At 41.9% G+C, this 17,744-nt stretch overlaps 1 protein-coding gene across 1 annotated transcript in view; it reads left to right on the top strand.

Moving 5' to 3' along the window:
- The window catches only part of ADCY10 (adenylate cyclase 10), an 88,568-nt gene extending 73,130 nt beyond the window's left edge, over positions 1 to 15,438 (top strand). The window contains exons 29-32 of the mRNA XM_036838448.1: positions 829 to 946; positions 2,881 to 3,076; positions 14,271 to 14,459; positions 15,029 to 15,438. Of these exons, the coding sequence (XP_036694343.1) occupies positions 829 to 946; positions 2,881 to 3,076; positions 14,271 to 14,459; positions 15,029 to 15,190 (665 nt within the window). The 3' untranslated portion in view covers positions 15,191 to 15,438. The remainder of the gene's footprint in view (positions 1 to 828; positions 947 to 2,880; positions 3,077 to 14,270; positions 14,460 to 15,028) is intronic.
- Positions 15,439 to 17,744: the final 2,306 nt, after the last annotated feature.

Raw genomic sequence — 17,744 nt, 5'->3', positions numbered from 1 at the left:
GTGACAGGACTAGGGCTTTGAGACCACTGGGTTTCTGGCTAGAAAGACATACAGGACAGGGGAGGGCAGAGCCTGGTGCTATGAGCCGAGGAGCCATCTAGAAGGTGCGAGGATTGCAAGGGACCAACAAGGAAGAGAATTTAGAATTTAAGCTGCCAGTTAAAGCGTCAGATCATTTGTATCACACAAGTGATTGTGACTGACAGTATCTTCCTATGTGGCTTCTACGAGGGCATTTAATTTTTAGCAGGATAGACTTAGAGACTTCATGCTTGAAAATGAAGGGGAGGGCTGCTAATGGTGAGGGGAGGGTTCCAGGCACTGGCAGCTGTTAGCGATTTGGAAAACAAGTTCTTTCCCGATAACCTTCATGTTACACCAGGTAGGCAGGCCTCAGTGTACGTATTAAACCAGAGGGGCCAAACAGGGCATTCTTTTTCCCAGCCAAATTTTCAACGAGGGATGTGGATATTGCTGCCAGCCAGGGAAGTGTGAACGCGAAGACTGAGAAGTCCCAGGTTGCACTGAGGCTGATTCCTTGGGCTCAAGCAGGGAGGGTTGGTTTAAACCCCACTCCTGCCTAATTGATATTCTGGACTTGTATCTTGTACACATAAACTTCCACAAAAGCAGGGGCTCAGCAAACACAGGGCAGTGCAGTCACCTGGTTGTTGTAATCCGTGGGACTCTTTGGATTCATAAAGTAATCAGAGACCGAGGCCCGTCCTCACAGTGGGAAATTCTCCTGGGAGCTATTAGGCCAGAAAGATGACACCCCTCCACCCCCAACCTACCAGCCAAGCTCTCCTGTTTCTCTCTTTTTTTTAGGCTTTGTTTATAGGTCATTTGAAGAATGTTTGGAATTCATACACCAAAACGAAGACAACAGAATACTGAAGTTCCAAAGTGGAATCCTCCTGGGACTTTACTCATGTATAGCTATCTGGTAACAATGTGTTGCATACCACTAAATTCCCAAATTTGAAAATGTTGAATCCTGGAAGAGTTCTATGTGATTTGAAAAAAGGAAAGAAAAGAAAGGGAAAGTACTTTTAATTTATACCTAAGACAGATTGAAAGTGACAGAGCAGATTTATACTGAAAAACACCTTGGAGAATCACCTAGTTCATCCCACTCAACTGAGGCCAGTAAAGCGATGCCACTTCAATTGTACTCAATGCAACAAGCATTTATTGCGTACACAGTGTGCAGTATTAATACAGAGATGAATAAGAAAAGATACTTGCTTCTGAGAAGTGCTGGGGGTTTGAGGGAGACTAATAAAGAGCACTACTTACCCCCTCCCCACCCCCAAGATGGAATCATAATCATTGTTAATAGAGCCGATGTTGGAGGATATGGCGTGTATCCGCAAGCAAGTGAGCTTCCTAATATTGAACCCCAGGATTAGACACCCATCAGCAGCAGGCAGTTCTAGAAAACTCCACCCCCTCCCCACCCCATTGAGGCAGGAAGTACCATGCTCCCCGTGGGTCTCACTGGCTCTCAAGATGAAAGAGAGCTACACCTGCCTAATTTCTGTCCCAAAGTCACCAGCCTACTAAGTCACCCCTTGTCATTGCAGGAGTGAGTGAGGCAGGGAAAGAAATGTGGAGCTTTGCACCAGTGGAGCTCCCTCACATGGAAGGAAACTTCAGGAGGGTTGAAGAAGCAGGCTTCCTGTATCCCCATTAACCCATTAAGCCTGAGGCTTAATCTCTTTAACCCACTGCATTTTTTAAACTCAATAAGCCTGTAGCTATGGCTTTAGCTTCAAGGAAATAGGTGGAAAGTAAGGCTCCAGAACATTAAATACATTACTTCCACAGCCATCCCCAAGACTGAAAGTCATTCCCTATTCCACTTCCCATCTCAAATTATATACGCAGTCATGTTGTCCAGTATTTAACGATTTTGTGATGAGATTAAATGATAATACGAAGACATTCCTATGCAAAGTGCCACAAACTAGAGCAGTTTCAAATTTGAATAGAAATCTCCTCTTATTATAAAACTCATTGGGAGAAATTAAAATCCAAAAAATCCATTACCCTTGCCAGCTAAAGTCTAAAGAAGTGAAAGTTCAAAGTCAAATTAATTTGCCCTTGTGAGTTAAAGTTCAAGGAATGTAAAGTCCAAAAATCACCCTAATTTCTTATTCTACTCTACCTCACCTGAAGAGTTCTTGCAACAGCTGTAGCTTAGGCCAATACTGCTCCCACTTTATGGGCATAGGAATCATCTGGAGAGTTTGTTAACTCAGATTTCTGACCCCATCCCCAGAGTCTGTCTGATTCAGTAGATCTGGGTTGGACCAGAGAGCCTGCATTTCCAAGGAGCACTCAGATGGTACTGATGATGTCTCTCTGTGGCCCACACCTTGAGGAGTATCAGCCCAGGCCACCTCTCTTTGAAATCAGAGCAATTTCTTCAAGCCACAGAATTTATAGCTCCAAGTGCCTGATCTGTTTCATTTTTTTTCTGGCCACACCGAACAGCCTGTGGGATCTTAGTTCCCTGGCTAGGGATTGAACCCCAGGCCCCTGGTAGTAAAAGTGAGGAGTCCTAACCACTGGACTTCCAGGAAATTCCCTCACTTTAAAGAGTCCAAAGAATTAAATGGTAAATAAATTAAAAAAAAAAAAGAATTAAATGGTAGCTAATATTGCCCAAGTATTCCCCCAATTATATTCATTTGAAATCATCAAAAAATTCTATTCTGTCCTTGCTCCATATCACATAATTTTCCCTGAATAGGCCAGTGGCAGGCTTCCAGAGACCAATGTACTAGGAGCTACACCTCTAGAGAGACCCATTTCAGGAAACCAGCCCATTCCAAGGGTGATGGGGATTTTTCTTATTCTTCTGTGGTGATACAGGTATGCCAGGCTTCAGGAGTGGGACAACTTTCACATATTTTCCAACAGAGCCAAAAGTCTAGTGTCAAGAAGAACCCCAGCAGCTCTTTACTGCATAGGCCTCAGTAGGTACATGGAAGGGCAAGTTCTCTACCTTCAAAAGCAAATTGAAGAACAATCAGAGAATGCTCAGGACAGTGGAGTTGACCTACTCAAGGTAAGGCCTCCTCTCTGGTTTCCCCGGTAAGTCATGCCTTAAATGGATTTTTCTCTACCTCCTGTGATAATTATTTTCTCTGATTACAGAAGTTACACGTGTTTTATAGTTTAAGTTTTTGAAGGCCACTCCCTCCCCATAATTAGAATATAAATTGCCCACAACCTTACTACTCAGAGATAATCACTTTATACATATTGAGATATCACTTTCCAAGTTTTCTTCCTTGTGTGTGCATGCATTTCCATTTTTTAAACTTGCTACTAAATAAGATATATTTATGAATAATTCCCTGCCTTTAAATTGTTTTCTGCACCACTAGTTAAAAGGAAGCCTAGTATTTTATCTTACAGATATACTATTAGATGATATTGCCAAACTATTCTTAGATAGAATTTTTCTGTAGTACTTTATTGCTGTTGCTGTGATAAACATCTTGGTAGATAAATCTTTGCACACAGCAATTTAAAACATTCAACTGATACATAGTAAGGACCTGGTACTAGGTGTTGGGGTACAAGAGTGAGCAAATTAAACCTGGTACCTGCCTCCCAGAGTCTACAGCCCAGCATGGGCAAGCTCCCCTAAGAGAATGAAGGGCTGAACCTCCAGGGCCGTCTTAACAAGTGTTTGCCTTGTTCTCTTAGAAACTGAATGCAGGTGAATTCCTTTTCTATTGCTATGTCTCCAAGTACACAACCTTAACAGCTTAAATGACAGCACTTCTTTTCTCATCTCCGGGCTTAGCAGTCCAGCTGGGTTCTCTGCTGAGGGTCTTACAAGGCTAAAATCAAGGTGTTGGCTGAGGTATTTTCTCATGATCTAGGGAAGAACCTGCTTGCAGGTTCCTTCAGGTTGTTGGCAGAATCTAGATGCTGATGATTTTAAGGCACCTCCCTATTTCAGAGATGTTAAAATGTTTCAAAACAAGGCATCTTGAGACCAGTGAAGAATAGTAGCTCGTTTAATCTTCGGAGGCATTGTTATGGGCTGGGTCTTTTTCACTGCTGCTGGATAGAAAAGTCTTGAATTTGCCCAGGTGGGAGCCCACTCCCTACCACTCTCATAGCACGCTCAACCTCAGCATCTCTTCCTGCAATTTGTTCACACCAGCTGACTAAATCGCCGCCTCCAAAAACACACAAGTTCACTGTCATCACCGCTCTTTGACATAGAACATGTATTTATATTTCTGATTCATAAAACATTCTTCTGGTTCTCACACAGTATATGGAAATTGTTTGGTGATATAAAACATTTTGTTTTATGTAATTATTATGTATTACATATGACTTATATAATTATTATGTGTATTATGTAATTTATTTCATGTAATTTGATGGAGCAAATGTCTTTCCTTAAGAAAACTACTTGGGAGGGATTTAAAACATGCTTAACTTCATGTTGTTTTTTAAAAAAAAAAAGATTTTTACCATCTTAAACATGATTTAATTTATTCCAACATTCTCTTTTTCCTTTCAAATACCAGGCACATTACGTATGACATATGAGTTGACTGTCATTATCACTTTTAAATATTCAGTGCTAATAAAGGGGTACCACAATTTTGGCCAACCTGATATATGGAAATCCAGGTAGATAAATTAGCAGCTGGTTAAAAGAAAGCACCTCTTTATTTAATGAGTAGTAAAGTATAAAACTCACCTATCCCAAAGACAGTACAGGTTAAAAACACAATAGGTGCTCTTGGGATTACAACAAAGATGTGTAAAATGTTGTCTTTGTACTCAAGGAGTTTGTGATTTGAGTTCCAGAAGGGGATGGGGCTGGGAAGCCCAGGAATGAGAGGGAGTGGTAGAGGTGGGCCCTGGAGTAGAAAGAACAAAAGAACACAAAGTCAAACTTAGTATCTCCCACAGTACACAGAGCAATGCCTTTTACACATGTTACTGAGCCAAACTTGGGTTTGTTCTCCCACATGCAGTAAAGCTAATCTACCGACACCAGGTGTGGTGAAGGAAACTGCAGCATTTACTGTAAGGTGCCAGACAAGGAGTCTGGGGCAGCTAATGCTCAAAAAACCTGAACTCCGCAAAAGGTTTCAGGGAAGCATTTTTAAAGGTAAGGTGAGGGAGAAGATTCACAGGGTATGTGATCAGCTTGTACACATCTCTCTGACTGATTGATGGTGAGGTAACAGGGCAGTGTCACAGGGGTTAACGTCATCAATCCTCAGGCTCCAGTAGGTCTGGGGGCTATATCTCATGGTCATTAAGTAGTTAACTTCTAACATCTATAAAACAACTCAGGAAACGTGCAACAGGTACTGTTATCTAGTTACTTCATGGAGGAACTAAAGATTCTGTGACTGCCATATGGCTGATGTACTGTTTAAATTGTTACTAGTGCTCCTGGCCCAACTGCCATTTTTGTCACTACATGGTCATATCCTTTCAATCATTAATTCTTGAGCCAGGCTTTTGTGACTCAGGGGAGGCCTGGGAGACTACAGCTTTTCTACAAACAAGAGGAAAGCAGAGGACATGGTGAGAGCGGTCTGTCCCGAGAAGGCCCCATAGGGTCCTGCTTGGTTACACACAGTAGATGTTTAATTTCTTGAATAAATAATTGATAGACAAAATAAACATGTAACAGGTTAGTCAGGAAAACTCAACGTTTCAATCCATTTCTATGAAATTGAAGTAAATGCAATAAAAGAAAAAGACATTGTATTGTTGACCATCAAGTTAGCAAAGACATGAGAGAAGACACATTCATGCTCTGAAGGACTCTCATAAACTTTCTAGAGAGCATTCTGGCAAAATGCATGAATATCTTTAAAATATGCACATCATTTAATTCTCCTCCTAGGAACTAACCTAAGGAAATAATCAGATGGCCAAAAAAAATGTATCTATAAAGATGTTGCTCTCAGGTTTATAGTATTTAAAAATCTAGGGGAAAATAAAAATTATATGCCTTTCAAAAATATTGGTTAAGTCAGAAATGGTATATTTAAACATTGGGGTTTTTTTTTCTTTTTTTTTCTTTTAAATATATTTTATTTATTTTATTTATTTTTGGCTGCGTTGGGTCTTAGTTGCAGAATGCGGGATCTTTCTGTTGTGGTGCATGGGCTCTTCGTTGCGGCACACAGGCTTCTCTCTAGTTGTGGCATGAGGGTTTTTCTCTCTCTAGTTGTGGCGCTCCAGCTTCAGAGCATGTGGGCTCTGTAGTTTGTGGCACGCAGGCTCTCTAGTTGAGGCATGTGAGTCAGTAGTTGTGGCGCATGGGCTTATTTGCCCCACAGCATGTGGGATCTTAGTTCCCTGACCAGGGATCGAACCTGTATCCCCTGCATTGTAAGCTGGATTCTTTACCACTGGACCACCAGCGAAGTCCCTGGGATACTTTCACATTAAAAAAAAAAATCTGAATTTCTTACTCTTCTTTTAAAAATTGGAGTCTCTGGTGACTCTAGGCCCCAATCCTAAAGGGCAGCTACTGGTTGGAATTGACGAGGGGTGACATTTAGGGCATACCCTTTCCAGTATGACATAATCCCCTCTGCTTCTTATCTTGCTACATTCAGCCTCTTATTTATGTTTCTTGCCCAGCTCTGTCAGCATTTGAATTTGTGAGATCTGATGTAAAAGAATCATGTCGTTGAAAAGAGCCCTTTAAGATAGAGCACCTGCATGTCACCTCAGGTTAATCTCCAGATTTTCTTTAACCCCCTTTACCCAAATCTACTCTTCAAACTTTCAGAACTATTTTTAATCCTAGCAACAGCCATCCACCCTTGTCTAGCGCCTTTATATATATAATCTGCTTTCTTTCACCATTGTTTGTCTGGCCATGTCTTCTTCCTTCAGATCTCACATCCCTTCCACATCTTCCAGGAGAAATTAAGAAGTTCCTGCTTTGTGTTCTCCCTGAGGATCCTTGTTCCCATGTTGCCTGCACTGCATTTTAACGGCTTATTTGAATACTCCCTTAGCTGGTGCTCAAGGCATGGCGTCTTGCTCAGGATAAATCGCCCAGCAAAGAAAAATACAAGATACCAGTCAGATTTTTACCACAGTTGTCTCCGCCGTGTGGCTGACAGGGTCTTGGTGCTCCAGCAAGTGTCAGGCCTGAGCCTCTGAGGTGGGAGAGCCGAGTTCAGGACATTGGACCACTGGAGACCTCCTGGCTCCACGTAATATCAATCGGCGAGAGCTCTCCCAGTGATCTCTGTCTCAACACTAAGACCCAGCTCCACTCAATGACCAGCAAGCTCCAGTGCTGGACACCCCATGCCAAACAACTAGCAAGACAGGAACACAACCCCACCCATTAGCAGAGAGGCTGCCTAAAATGATACTAAGTTCACAGACACCCCAAAACACACCACCAGACGTGGTCCTGCCCACCAGAAAGACAAGATCCAGCCTCATCCATCAGAACACAAGCACCAGTCCCCTCCACTAGGAAGCTGACACAACCCACTGAGCCAAATTTACCCACTGGGGGCAGACACCAAAAACAATGGGAACTACAAACCTGCAGGCTGCGAAAAGGAGACCCCAAACACAATAAATTAAGCAAAATGAGAAGACAGAGAAATACACAGCAGATGAAAGAGCAAGGTAAAAACCCACCAGACCAAACAAATGAAGAGGAAATAGGCAGTCTACCTGAAAAAGAATTCAGAGTAATGATAGTAAAGATGATCCAAAATCTTGGAAATAGAATGGAGAAAATACAAGAAATGTTTAACAGGGACCTTGAAGAACTAAAGAGCAAACAAACAATGATGAACAACACAATAAATGAAATTAAAAATTCTCTAGAAGGAATCAATATCAGAATAACTGAGGCAGAAGAATGGATAAGTGACCTGGAAGATAAAATAGTGGAAATAACTACCACAGAGAAGAATAAAGAAAAAAGAATGAAAAGAATTGAGGACAGTCTCAGAGACCCCTGGGACAACATTAAACACACCAACATTCGAATTATAGGGGTCCCAGAAGAAGAAGAGAAAAAGAAAGGGACTGAGAAAATCTTTGAAGAGATTATAGTTGAAAACTTCCCCACCACATTTTAACTGTATATTTGAATACTCCCTTAGCCAGTGCTCAAGGGATGATGTCTTGGTCAGAATAAATCACCTAATATGGGAAAGGAAACAGTCAATCAAGTCCAGGAAGTGCAGAGAGTCCCAAACAGGATAAATCCAAGGAGAAACAAACCAAGACACATATTAATCAAACCATCAAAATTTAAATACAAAGAAAAATATATTAAAAGTAGGAAGGGAAAAGCAACAAATAACATACAAGGGAATCCCCATAAGTGTAACAGCTGATCTTTCAGCAGAAAATCTGTAAGCCAGAAGGGAGTGGCAGGACATATTTAAAGTGTGAAAGGGAAAACTCTACAACCAAGATTACTCTACCCAGCAAGGATCTCATTCAGATTCGACAGAGAAATTAAAACCTTTACAGACAAGCAACAGCTAAGAGAATTCAGCACCACCAAACCAGCTTTACAACAAATGCCAAAGGAGCTTCTCTAGGCAGGAAACACAAGAGAAGGAAAAAACCTACAATGACAAACCCAAAACAATTAAGAAAATGGTAATAGGAACATACATATGGATAATTACCTTAAATGTAAGTGGATTAAATGCTCCAACTAAAAGACATAGACTGGCTGAATGGATGCAAAAACAAGACCCGTATATATGCTGTCTACAACAGACCGACTTCAGACCTAGGGACACATACAGACTAAAAGTGAGGGGATGGAAAAAGATATTCCATGCAAATGGAAATCGAAAGAAAGCTGGCGTAGCAATTCTCATATCAGACAAAATAGACTTTAAAATAAAGACTTACAAGAGACAAAGAAGGACACTACATAATGATCAAGGGATCATCATTCTCAATGGTGAAAAACTGAAACCATTTCCACTAAGATCAGGAACAAGACAAGGTTGCCCACTCTCACCACTATTATTCAACATAGTTTTGGAAGTTTTGGCCACAGCAATCAGAGAAGAAAAAGAAATAAAAGGAATCCAAATTGGAAAAGAAGAAGTAAAACTGTCACTGTTTGCACATGACATGATACTATACATAGAGAATCCTAAAGATGCTATCAGAAAACTACTAGAGCTAATCAATGAATTTGGTAAAGTAGCAGGATACAAAATTAATGCACAGAAATCTCTTGCATTCCTATACACTAATGACAAAATATCTGAAAGAGAAATTAAGGAAACACTCCCATTTACCATTGCAACAAAAAGAATAAAATACCTAGGAATAAACCTACCTAAGGAGACAAAAAACCTGTATGCAGAAAACTATAAGACACTGATGAAAGAAATTAAAGGTGATACAAACAGATGGAAAGATATACCATGTTCTTGGATTGGAAGAATCAACATTGTGAAAATGACTATACTACCCAAAGCAGTCTACAGATTCAATGCAATCCCTATCAAACTACCAATGACATTTTTCACAGAACTAGAACAAAAAATTTCACAATTTGTATGGAAACACCAAAGGCCCCGAATTGCCAAAGCAATCTTGAGAAAGAAAAACAGACCTGGAGGAATCAGGCTCCCTGACTTCAGACTATACTGCAAAGCTACAGTAATCAAGACAGTATGATACTGGCACAGAAACAAAAATACAGATCAATGGAACAGGATAGGAAGCGCAGAGATAAACGCACGCACATATGGTCACCTTATCTTTGACAGAGGAGGCAAGTATATACAATGGAGAAAAGACAACCTCTTCAATAAGTGGTGCTGGGAAAACTGGACAGCTACATGTAAAAGAATGAAATTAGAACACTTTCTAACACCATACACAAAAATAAACTCAAAATGGCTTAAAGACCTAAATGTAAGGCCAGACACTATAAAACTATTAGAGGAAAACATAGGCAGAACACTCTATGACATAGATCACAGCAAGATCGTTTTTGACCCCCCTCCTAGAGAAATGGAAATAAAAACAAAAATAAAGAAATGGGACCTAATGAAACTTCAAAGCTTTTGCACAGCAAAGGAAACCATAAACTAGATGAAAAGACAACCCTCAGAACGGGAGAAAATATTTGCAAACAAAGCAACTGACAAAGGATTAATCTCCAAAATATACAAGCAGCTCATGCAGCTCAATATCAAAAAAACAAACAACCCAATCCATAAATGGGCAGAAGACTTAAATAGACATTTCTTCCAAGAAGATATACAGATTATCAACAAACACATGAAAGGATGCTCAGCATCACTAATCATTAGAGAAACGCAAATCAAAACTACAATGAGGTATCACCTCACACTGGTCAGAATGGCCATCATCAAAAAAATCTACAAACAATAAATGCTGGAGAGGGTGTGGAGAAAAGGGAACCCTCTTGCACTGTTGGTGGGAATGTAAATTGATACAGCCACTATGGAGAACAGTATGGAGGTTCCTTAAAAAACTAAAAATAGAACTACCATATGACCCAGCAATCCCACTACTGAGCATATACCCTGAGAAAACCATAATTCAAAAAGAGATATGTACCACAATGTTCATTGCAGCACTATTTACAATAGCCAGGACATGGAAACAACCTAAGTGTCCATCGACAGATGAATGGATTAAGATGTGGCACATATATACAATGGAGTATTACTCAGCCATGGAAAGAAACGAAAGTGAGTTATTTGTAGTGAGGTGGATGGACCTAGAGTCTGTCATACAGAGTGAAGTAAGTCAGAAAGAGAAAAACAAATACTGTATGCTAACACATATATATGGAATCTAAAAAAAAAAATGATTCTGATGAACCTAAGGGCAGGACTGGAATAAAGACACAGACATAGAGAATGGACTTGAGGACACGGGGAGGGGGAAGAGTAAGCTGGGATGAAGTGAGAGAGTAGCACTGACATATGTACACTACCAAATGTAAAATAGATAGCTAGTGGGAAGCAGCTGCCTAGCACAGGGAGATCAGCTCGGTGCTTTGTGACCACCTAGAGGGGTGGGATAGGGAGGGTGGGAGGGAGAACCCAGAGGGAGGGGATATGGGGATATATGTATACATATAGCTGATTCACTTTGTTATACAGCAGCAACTAACACAACGATGTAAAGCACTTATACCTCAATAAAGATGTTAAAAAAGAAAAGAAAAAAAAAGAATCATATCATTGGAAAATATTCATAACGTGGTACTAAATGAGAAAAAAATGTTACTGTATTGGTGATTAATTTTGAAACTATGCACCTCAGATTGGGACTAGAACCCACGTGCCAGGACTCGAACCCAGCCAAAACCCACAGTCTTCCAACTGAGATCACACACCTGGTCTCAGGACTTAATGAAGCTCAGGTTTTTGATGTCTTGTCACAGAAAGAATTCAGTGAGAGACAAAGTGATAGGTAAGAAGTGGATTTATTTAGAGAGAAACACACTCCACAGACAGAGTGTGGGCCATTTCAGAAGGTGAGAAAGGCACCAGGGTATGGGGGTTGTCAGTTTTTATAGGGGTGGGTAATTTCAGAGGCTAATGAGTAGGAGGAGTATTCCAGCTATTTCAGGGAAGGGGTGGGGATTTCCAGGAATTGGGCCACTGCCCACCTTTTGATCCTTATGGATCCTTGGAACTGTCATGGTACCTGTGGGTGTGTCATTTAGCTTGCTGATGTATTACAGTGAGTGTATACTGAGGCTCAAGGTCTAGTGGAAGTCAACTTGTCCACCGTCTTGGACCCATTTGGTTTTTGGGGGTTTTTTTGTTTTTAATTTTTATTTTTGGCTGTGTTGGGTCTTCGTTTCTGTGTGAGGGCTTTCTCTGGTTGTGGCAAGTGGGGGCCACTCTTCATCGCGGTGCGCGGGCCTCTCACTATCGTGGCCTCTCTTGTTGCGGAGCACAGGCTCCAGACGTGCAGGCTCAGTAGTTGTGGCTCACGGGCCTAGTTGCTCCACGGCATGTGGGATCTTCCCAGACCAGGGCTCGAACCCGTGTCCCCTGCATTGGCAGGCATATTCTCAACCACTGCGCCACCAGGGAAGCCCCGACCCATTTGGTTTTAATCAGTTTATGTCATGTCCTTGGGCTATGTTGTTCTTTCAAAGATTGTGCCCTGCTCCCTTCCCTCCTGTTTCAGTGTGATCCCAGTTGTGGTGGGTATGAGTGTGTGTGTGTGTGTGTGTGTGTGTGTGTGTGTGTGTGTAAGTGATAGGCAGTGTCAACGGAAGAAAAACACACAACCTAAAAGTTGCAAGTTAAATTTTCTTCGGGGATCTTACTGAGGACTATAGTTGTAGCCTGGAGGTTGGCCTCTCAGATAGCTTTTGAGTAACTGCTCTGAAGAAGTAAGGAAGGAGACAGGATATATAGGAGTTTTTTCCTAGGAAGAACATGAAAAGATTACTGCTAGTCACAAAGAACAGATATCTCAAGTTAATGACTTTAGCACTTTTCTATGTACGGAAGATGCAAGGATCTGGGTTCATTGAAATTATTCCTTGGATATGCATCTTCACTATCTATGGCCAGTATCCAAAACACAAAATGCTTCCTGTTTTTCTCAGGCCCCGCCATCGGTGGGTGGCTGCAGTGGCTAATGGCTTGATTCTTGTAGAACTGTGATGGTGGGCAACATTCCCTGTCCACAGCAAAGAAATTAAAAAACGGGAGAGTATGTATCCAAATGTGAAAATATTTCTTTTTATGTGTTATAATTAAGAGTGATTTTCTTTTTCTATCCTCATTTTTTCCCTAAATTCTGAGTTGTTTGTTCGTTTTTCCCTTTTATTCCCCCCTCTCCAATGTCTACATATTTTTTTTTCAATTGAGGTATAATTCTCTAGATTTTGAAAATCAACTTATATTGCTTTGGTAATCAAAAGAAAATATTGTGGTTTTGTTGTTGTTGTTACTGAACTGAACTTGGGTCTGCTTGCCCACCACACAGCAAAGCCAATTTACTGACACCAGGTAGTGGTGAAGGAAAGTACAGCATTTATTGTCAGGCCCAGAAAGGAGAATGGATGGCTCATGTTCAAAAGACCCAAACTCCCCAAAGATTTTCAGGGAAGGGTTTTTATTTTTATTTTTAAAAATATTTATTTATTTATTTGGCTGCGTCAGGTCTTAGTTGTGGCACGTGGGATCTTCGTTGTGGCACGCGAGTTCTAGAGTGTGCAGGCTCATTAGTTGCAGCACGCAGGCTCTCTAGTTGTGGTGCACAGGCTCTAGAGCGCACAGGCTTAGTTGCCCTGCAGCACATGGGATCTTAGTTCCCTGACCAGGGATCAAACCCATGTCCCCCGCACTGGAAGGCGGATTCTTAACCACTGGACCACCAGGGAAGTCCCTCAGGGAAGGGTTTTTAAAGGCAACATTTTGGGGTGAGGGCTGCAGGGTACATGACTTTATTCTGATTGGCTGGTGGTGATGTAATAGGGTGGTGTTTCAGGATTCTTAATCATCAACCTTCTGGTTCCAACCAGTCTGGGTCTGTATCTTGTAGTCAGCATGTAGTCACAATCCTCTACATGGGTGGGGGTCTTAATTCCTGCAGAAGAACTCAAAGATATGTATCAGATTGTGATGTATATCCCTTGGGGAGGAGCTAGGATTCTGTTTTATCACTGAACTATTGTTTCTTGACTGTTTTTCTTCATCCCCTCACTTCCCTAATTAGTAACTGCTTGAGTCTGCCCTTTGGAACTCAGGGAAGGCCTAGAAGACCAAAGCCCTTTTCTACAAACAGGAAACAGGGGACACAGAAGGGCTTTTGTACGTGGGAGAGCCCTGCAGGGTCCTGCTTAGTTTCAGTCACCCCCTTTCTTTGATACTCCTCAATCCTGGGGGGAACAGGGAGGCAGGACAAGCAAGAGAATAAAGTTTTAGATAGAGAGGCTAATCATAAACTCAGCAGGGGAACTGAGTTTCAGGGGGACCTAGTTTCATTTTTTAAAAGTGGTTACCAAAAAGGGTTATTGAGCCCACCCATATCACATTCTTGGTCTGGGTAGGCCACTGGGGCTGCTCCACCTGACATTTATCATCTAATCTCCACTACTTTCTACGTATGTCTCTGTAATATGCTTTTTTGCTTGATTGCTTATACCCTTGAAATGATCCCAAATCATCTGAGAAGGAAAAATCTTTCCAGTCAAGGACCCGTTTCTGATTCTGATATGATGCTTTTTTCTTTAGAACTTGGAGAATCTCATGGCTCAAAATACCACCGGGCCTGTCTTCTACCCAAGGCTCTACCACCTGATGGCCTATGTCTGTATACTAATGGGAGATGGGCAGAACTGCAACCTCTTCCTGAACACAGCCTTACAGCTCTGTGAAACACAAGGGAATGTGCTGGAGAAATGCTGGCTGAACATGAGCAAAGTATGTAGCATCAGCTAGCAAGCTGGGGAAGGGGATGCTCACGGGGGATGCGAAGGGGCCCCAGAAGCCCACTGCCTGGCTGGGTTTCACCAGGTGTGAAAGGCCAGCAGAGGCCTTTCTGGACCCTTACTGAAAGGGGTGACACGTCCATAGGTCAGGTATTTGCACCTCCTCTTCCCCTTTGAGTTCTCATGGGATCTTCCCCTCCTGCAAATCCCCTTTAGCAAGCTCTCCACCTTCTCGTAGGTCTCACCACATTCCACTTCGTGTTCCATGTCTTGCCTCCCTTCAAGAATGTGAACTCTTAGAATGCAAAAACCACTGGGTCCCTAGCATAGTGCCTTACACTCGGTATTTGTTGAATAAGTGAATGAATGTTCACTTCTACATGTTTATTTAAAGAGTCATGTGTCAGTATCCTAGTTTGGGCTGCAAAATTCATTGTTTGCCTGTGGGTTCGCCTGGTTTTAAAAGTTCAGGGACATTTGACCATTTGGGGATTACCCCACTCTTGACCACACAAGCTGAGGAGCACTGATGAATTCTGTGTTCTCTTTGTCTCCTCTCAGGAATGGTGGTACTCAAGCTCTGAGTTAACAGAAGACCAGTGGCTTCAGACACTCTTGAGTCTCCCACCATGGGAAAAAGTTGCATCAGGCAAGGTAAACATGCAGGATATTCAAAAAAACAAATTCCTGATGAGAGCTAATATCCTGGACAATCCTTTCTAACATTTCATGAAAGAGAACAAAGATTTTAGTAAGACTCATTCTCTTGTGATTATCCATTATTAACCTTTCTTTATAGGCAGCACCATCCAGGTTCCTGCATATTCCCTTCTGTTCCAGACACAGAACCAGACCTGTTGGTTTCTCCTCTGTCTGGAGGGTTAGAAAGGGTCGGTAGTGTCATGCTTTCCTTTCTCCTAGCTTTACACAAATTCCCTTTGCCTTACATGTTGTTTTAGCTTGACCTGTTTATTTTCAGCCCATGCAAAATTGTAGCAGATCAAAAAATTTTAATATCAAAATGGTACATGTTGCAACAGATACACTTCTAGTTAATCTATTAAACTGAAAATGGTTATTTTTAAATGTCCAGTTGTTTAATCTTTTGTGTATAGCCCAGGATTACAAATAGCAAATTCTCCTCATGGTCTGTAAGGGCAAGATTTCAAAAGACACCTCTTTGTTGTGTGTGACTGCAGCCTCCAAAGCCCCTCTAACCACATGCATCAAATATCTGTGGAAATACTTTTTTTTTTTTTTTGGCTGCACGGCTTGTGGGATCTCAGTTCCCCGGCCAGGGATTGAACCCAGGCCACCACAGTGAAAGCCCAGAATCCTAACCACTAGGCCACCAGGGAACTCCTGGAAATAAATTTTTAAATGGAAAGATTAGCAATTTTGATGTGTCTTTTACATGCTTAGAGTTGATATATTTCTATATTTAGCAAAGTCATAGCATTCAACTTAACTTCCCAGATGTTGGAGAAGCTGCCCTAGAGCCATCTGTGGTCACTGTCTCTCTTTGTTGGCAGACAGAACAGTTCTTATAGGCACTTTGTGCCTCTGATGGTTCATGTGGAACACGTGTAGATTCAGCCCCTCTCTGTGTTGCTGCAGCTCCCTCGTGTTCACTCATTTCACAGACCCAGGTGGCCTCCTCAAGCAAGTGCCCCAGGATTTCTATTTTGTTGACTCTAGTCACCTTTTGATCCTGGAAAGAGGTTCTTCTGATGGACATCGATGTGTCCGACTTTAACGTACACCTCAAATTCTCCTAGTGATTTCCACAGGCAGTGCCCCGTGTGGGTGCGTTCTTTCATAGGCCTGTATTTCACTGTCCTTCTGCAAAAGGCAAAGCTGTGTTTTTCCTCCTGGTAATATAACTGAGTTCTACTAAGGAGGTTGGATAATCCCAGTTGGTACCAGGAGGTTAGTCACAGGGGTCTGGGCCCTGACATGACGGTAAGGACAGCTGGCTAGGAGATCAGAGCATTAGGTTCTAACATGAGCTCTGCCACAAGCATATTCCTGGGGGCTCATCACCTAACCTCCCTATTTCAGCGCTGGGTGTGGGTATCAAGTAAGATAATAAAGCTGTAAAAAGGAATTGAAAAATTACACTGTGCCATACAAGCAAAAAATTAGTATTAGACAGATGACTGATTTTAAACAAATGCATCAAATATTGAACTTTGCATAAATATTGTCCCCTTCAAAGGTGTCATCCTGAAAGTTGCACACTTGTCCCATGTGCTACATAAAAATTCCTTGCTTTCTAATTGCCTTCATTATTTTATATAACATTCATCTTAATCATTCACTTATTTACTCATCCAACTAACATTTTTTTTGACTGATCACCATGCATCAGGCATTGATTAAGTTCCAGAGGTTAAGACACAAAGACATAAAAGACACAATCCTTGACCTTGGTAAACTCATAGGTCTCGTAGAGGAAACAGACACACAAGTCAACCTCACTTAGCCCATATTTCACGGTAATTATACTAGAGGTGTGTACACAGCAAACAGCATGGTGGAGAGAGTAGCACACACAAAAACCCAGACATCTCTGAAGACTTAGCCGAACTGCCTCTGACACGAAGTCATTTGATTACCCTGTGCCTTCCAGGTGAAGGTGGAGGGCAAGTGTGGGAGAAGATAGGTGAGTGTGTAAGGGAGAGCGGGTGCACATGAGGAGAAAAGTGAGAGCAACGCTTGGCTTATAGCAGAGAGGTGTTTGACATGGAGCTTATAGGAGATGTCCTCGGCCAAGTATCTGGGGTTCTGTTCTGCAGAGGCTGTGCTGTCCTGGAAGTGAAGTGTCGTCCTTCCAGCTCCCCCCTACACACCCTCTCCTGGGGCAGAACCTCTCATTTACATTACCAGCACCTCCCAGATGAAGTCCTCCAGGGAGAAGCTGGGGGCTGGGTTGTGCCCACAATCTTTCATCCTCCAAGATTTTCAAAACTTCTTTCACTTTATTTGATTGGCCTCTGACCAAGCCAAAGCAAAGACTGGAGGAGGTCGACAGGGGGAGGGCAGCCTGTTACTAGAAGTACAATGAGGTAATTCCCTAAGGACTGATCAAAGAAAGTGAAAACAGAGGAAGAAGTAGGAAAAGGCCAAACTGCAATTTAGAGATTTTACATTCCACGTGTCTGAATCCAGAGGAGCAGGCATCAGGCTTTACAGGAATCCTGAACTTGCTTTCTGGCCCCAGCTACACCACAAACCAGTTATGTGACCTTTTCGTCAGTTTCCTCACCTCTAAACT

Source organism: Balaenoptera musculus, chromosome 1 (genome assembly GCF_009873245.2).
Source record: "Balaenoptera musculus isolate JJ_BM4_2016_0621 chromosome 1, mBalMus1.pri.v3, whole genome shotgun sequence".
Taxonomy (NCBI): domain Eukaryota; kingdom Metazoa; phylum Chordata; class Mammalia; order Artiodactyla; family Balaenopteridae; genus Balaenoptera; species Balaenoptera musculus.
Note: the sequence above shows the minus strand (reverse complement) of the source record. Positions and strands in the feature narration are given on the sequence as shown.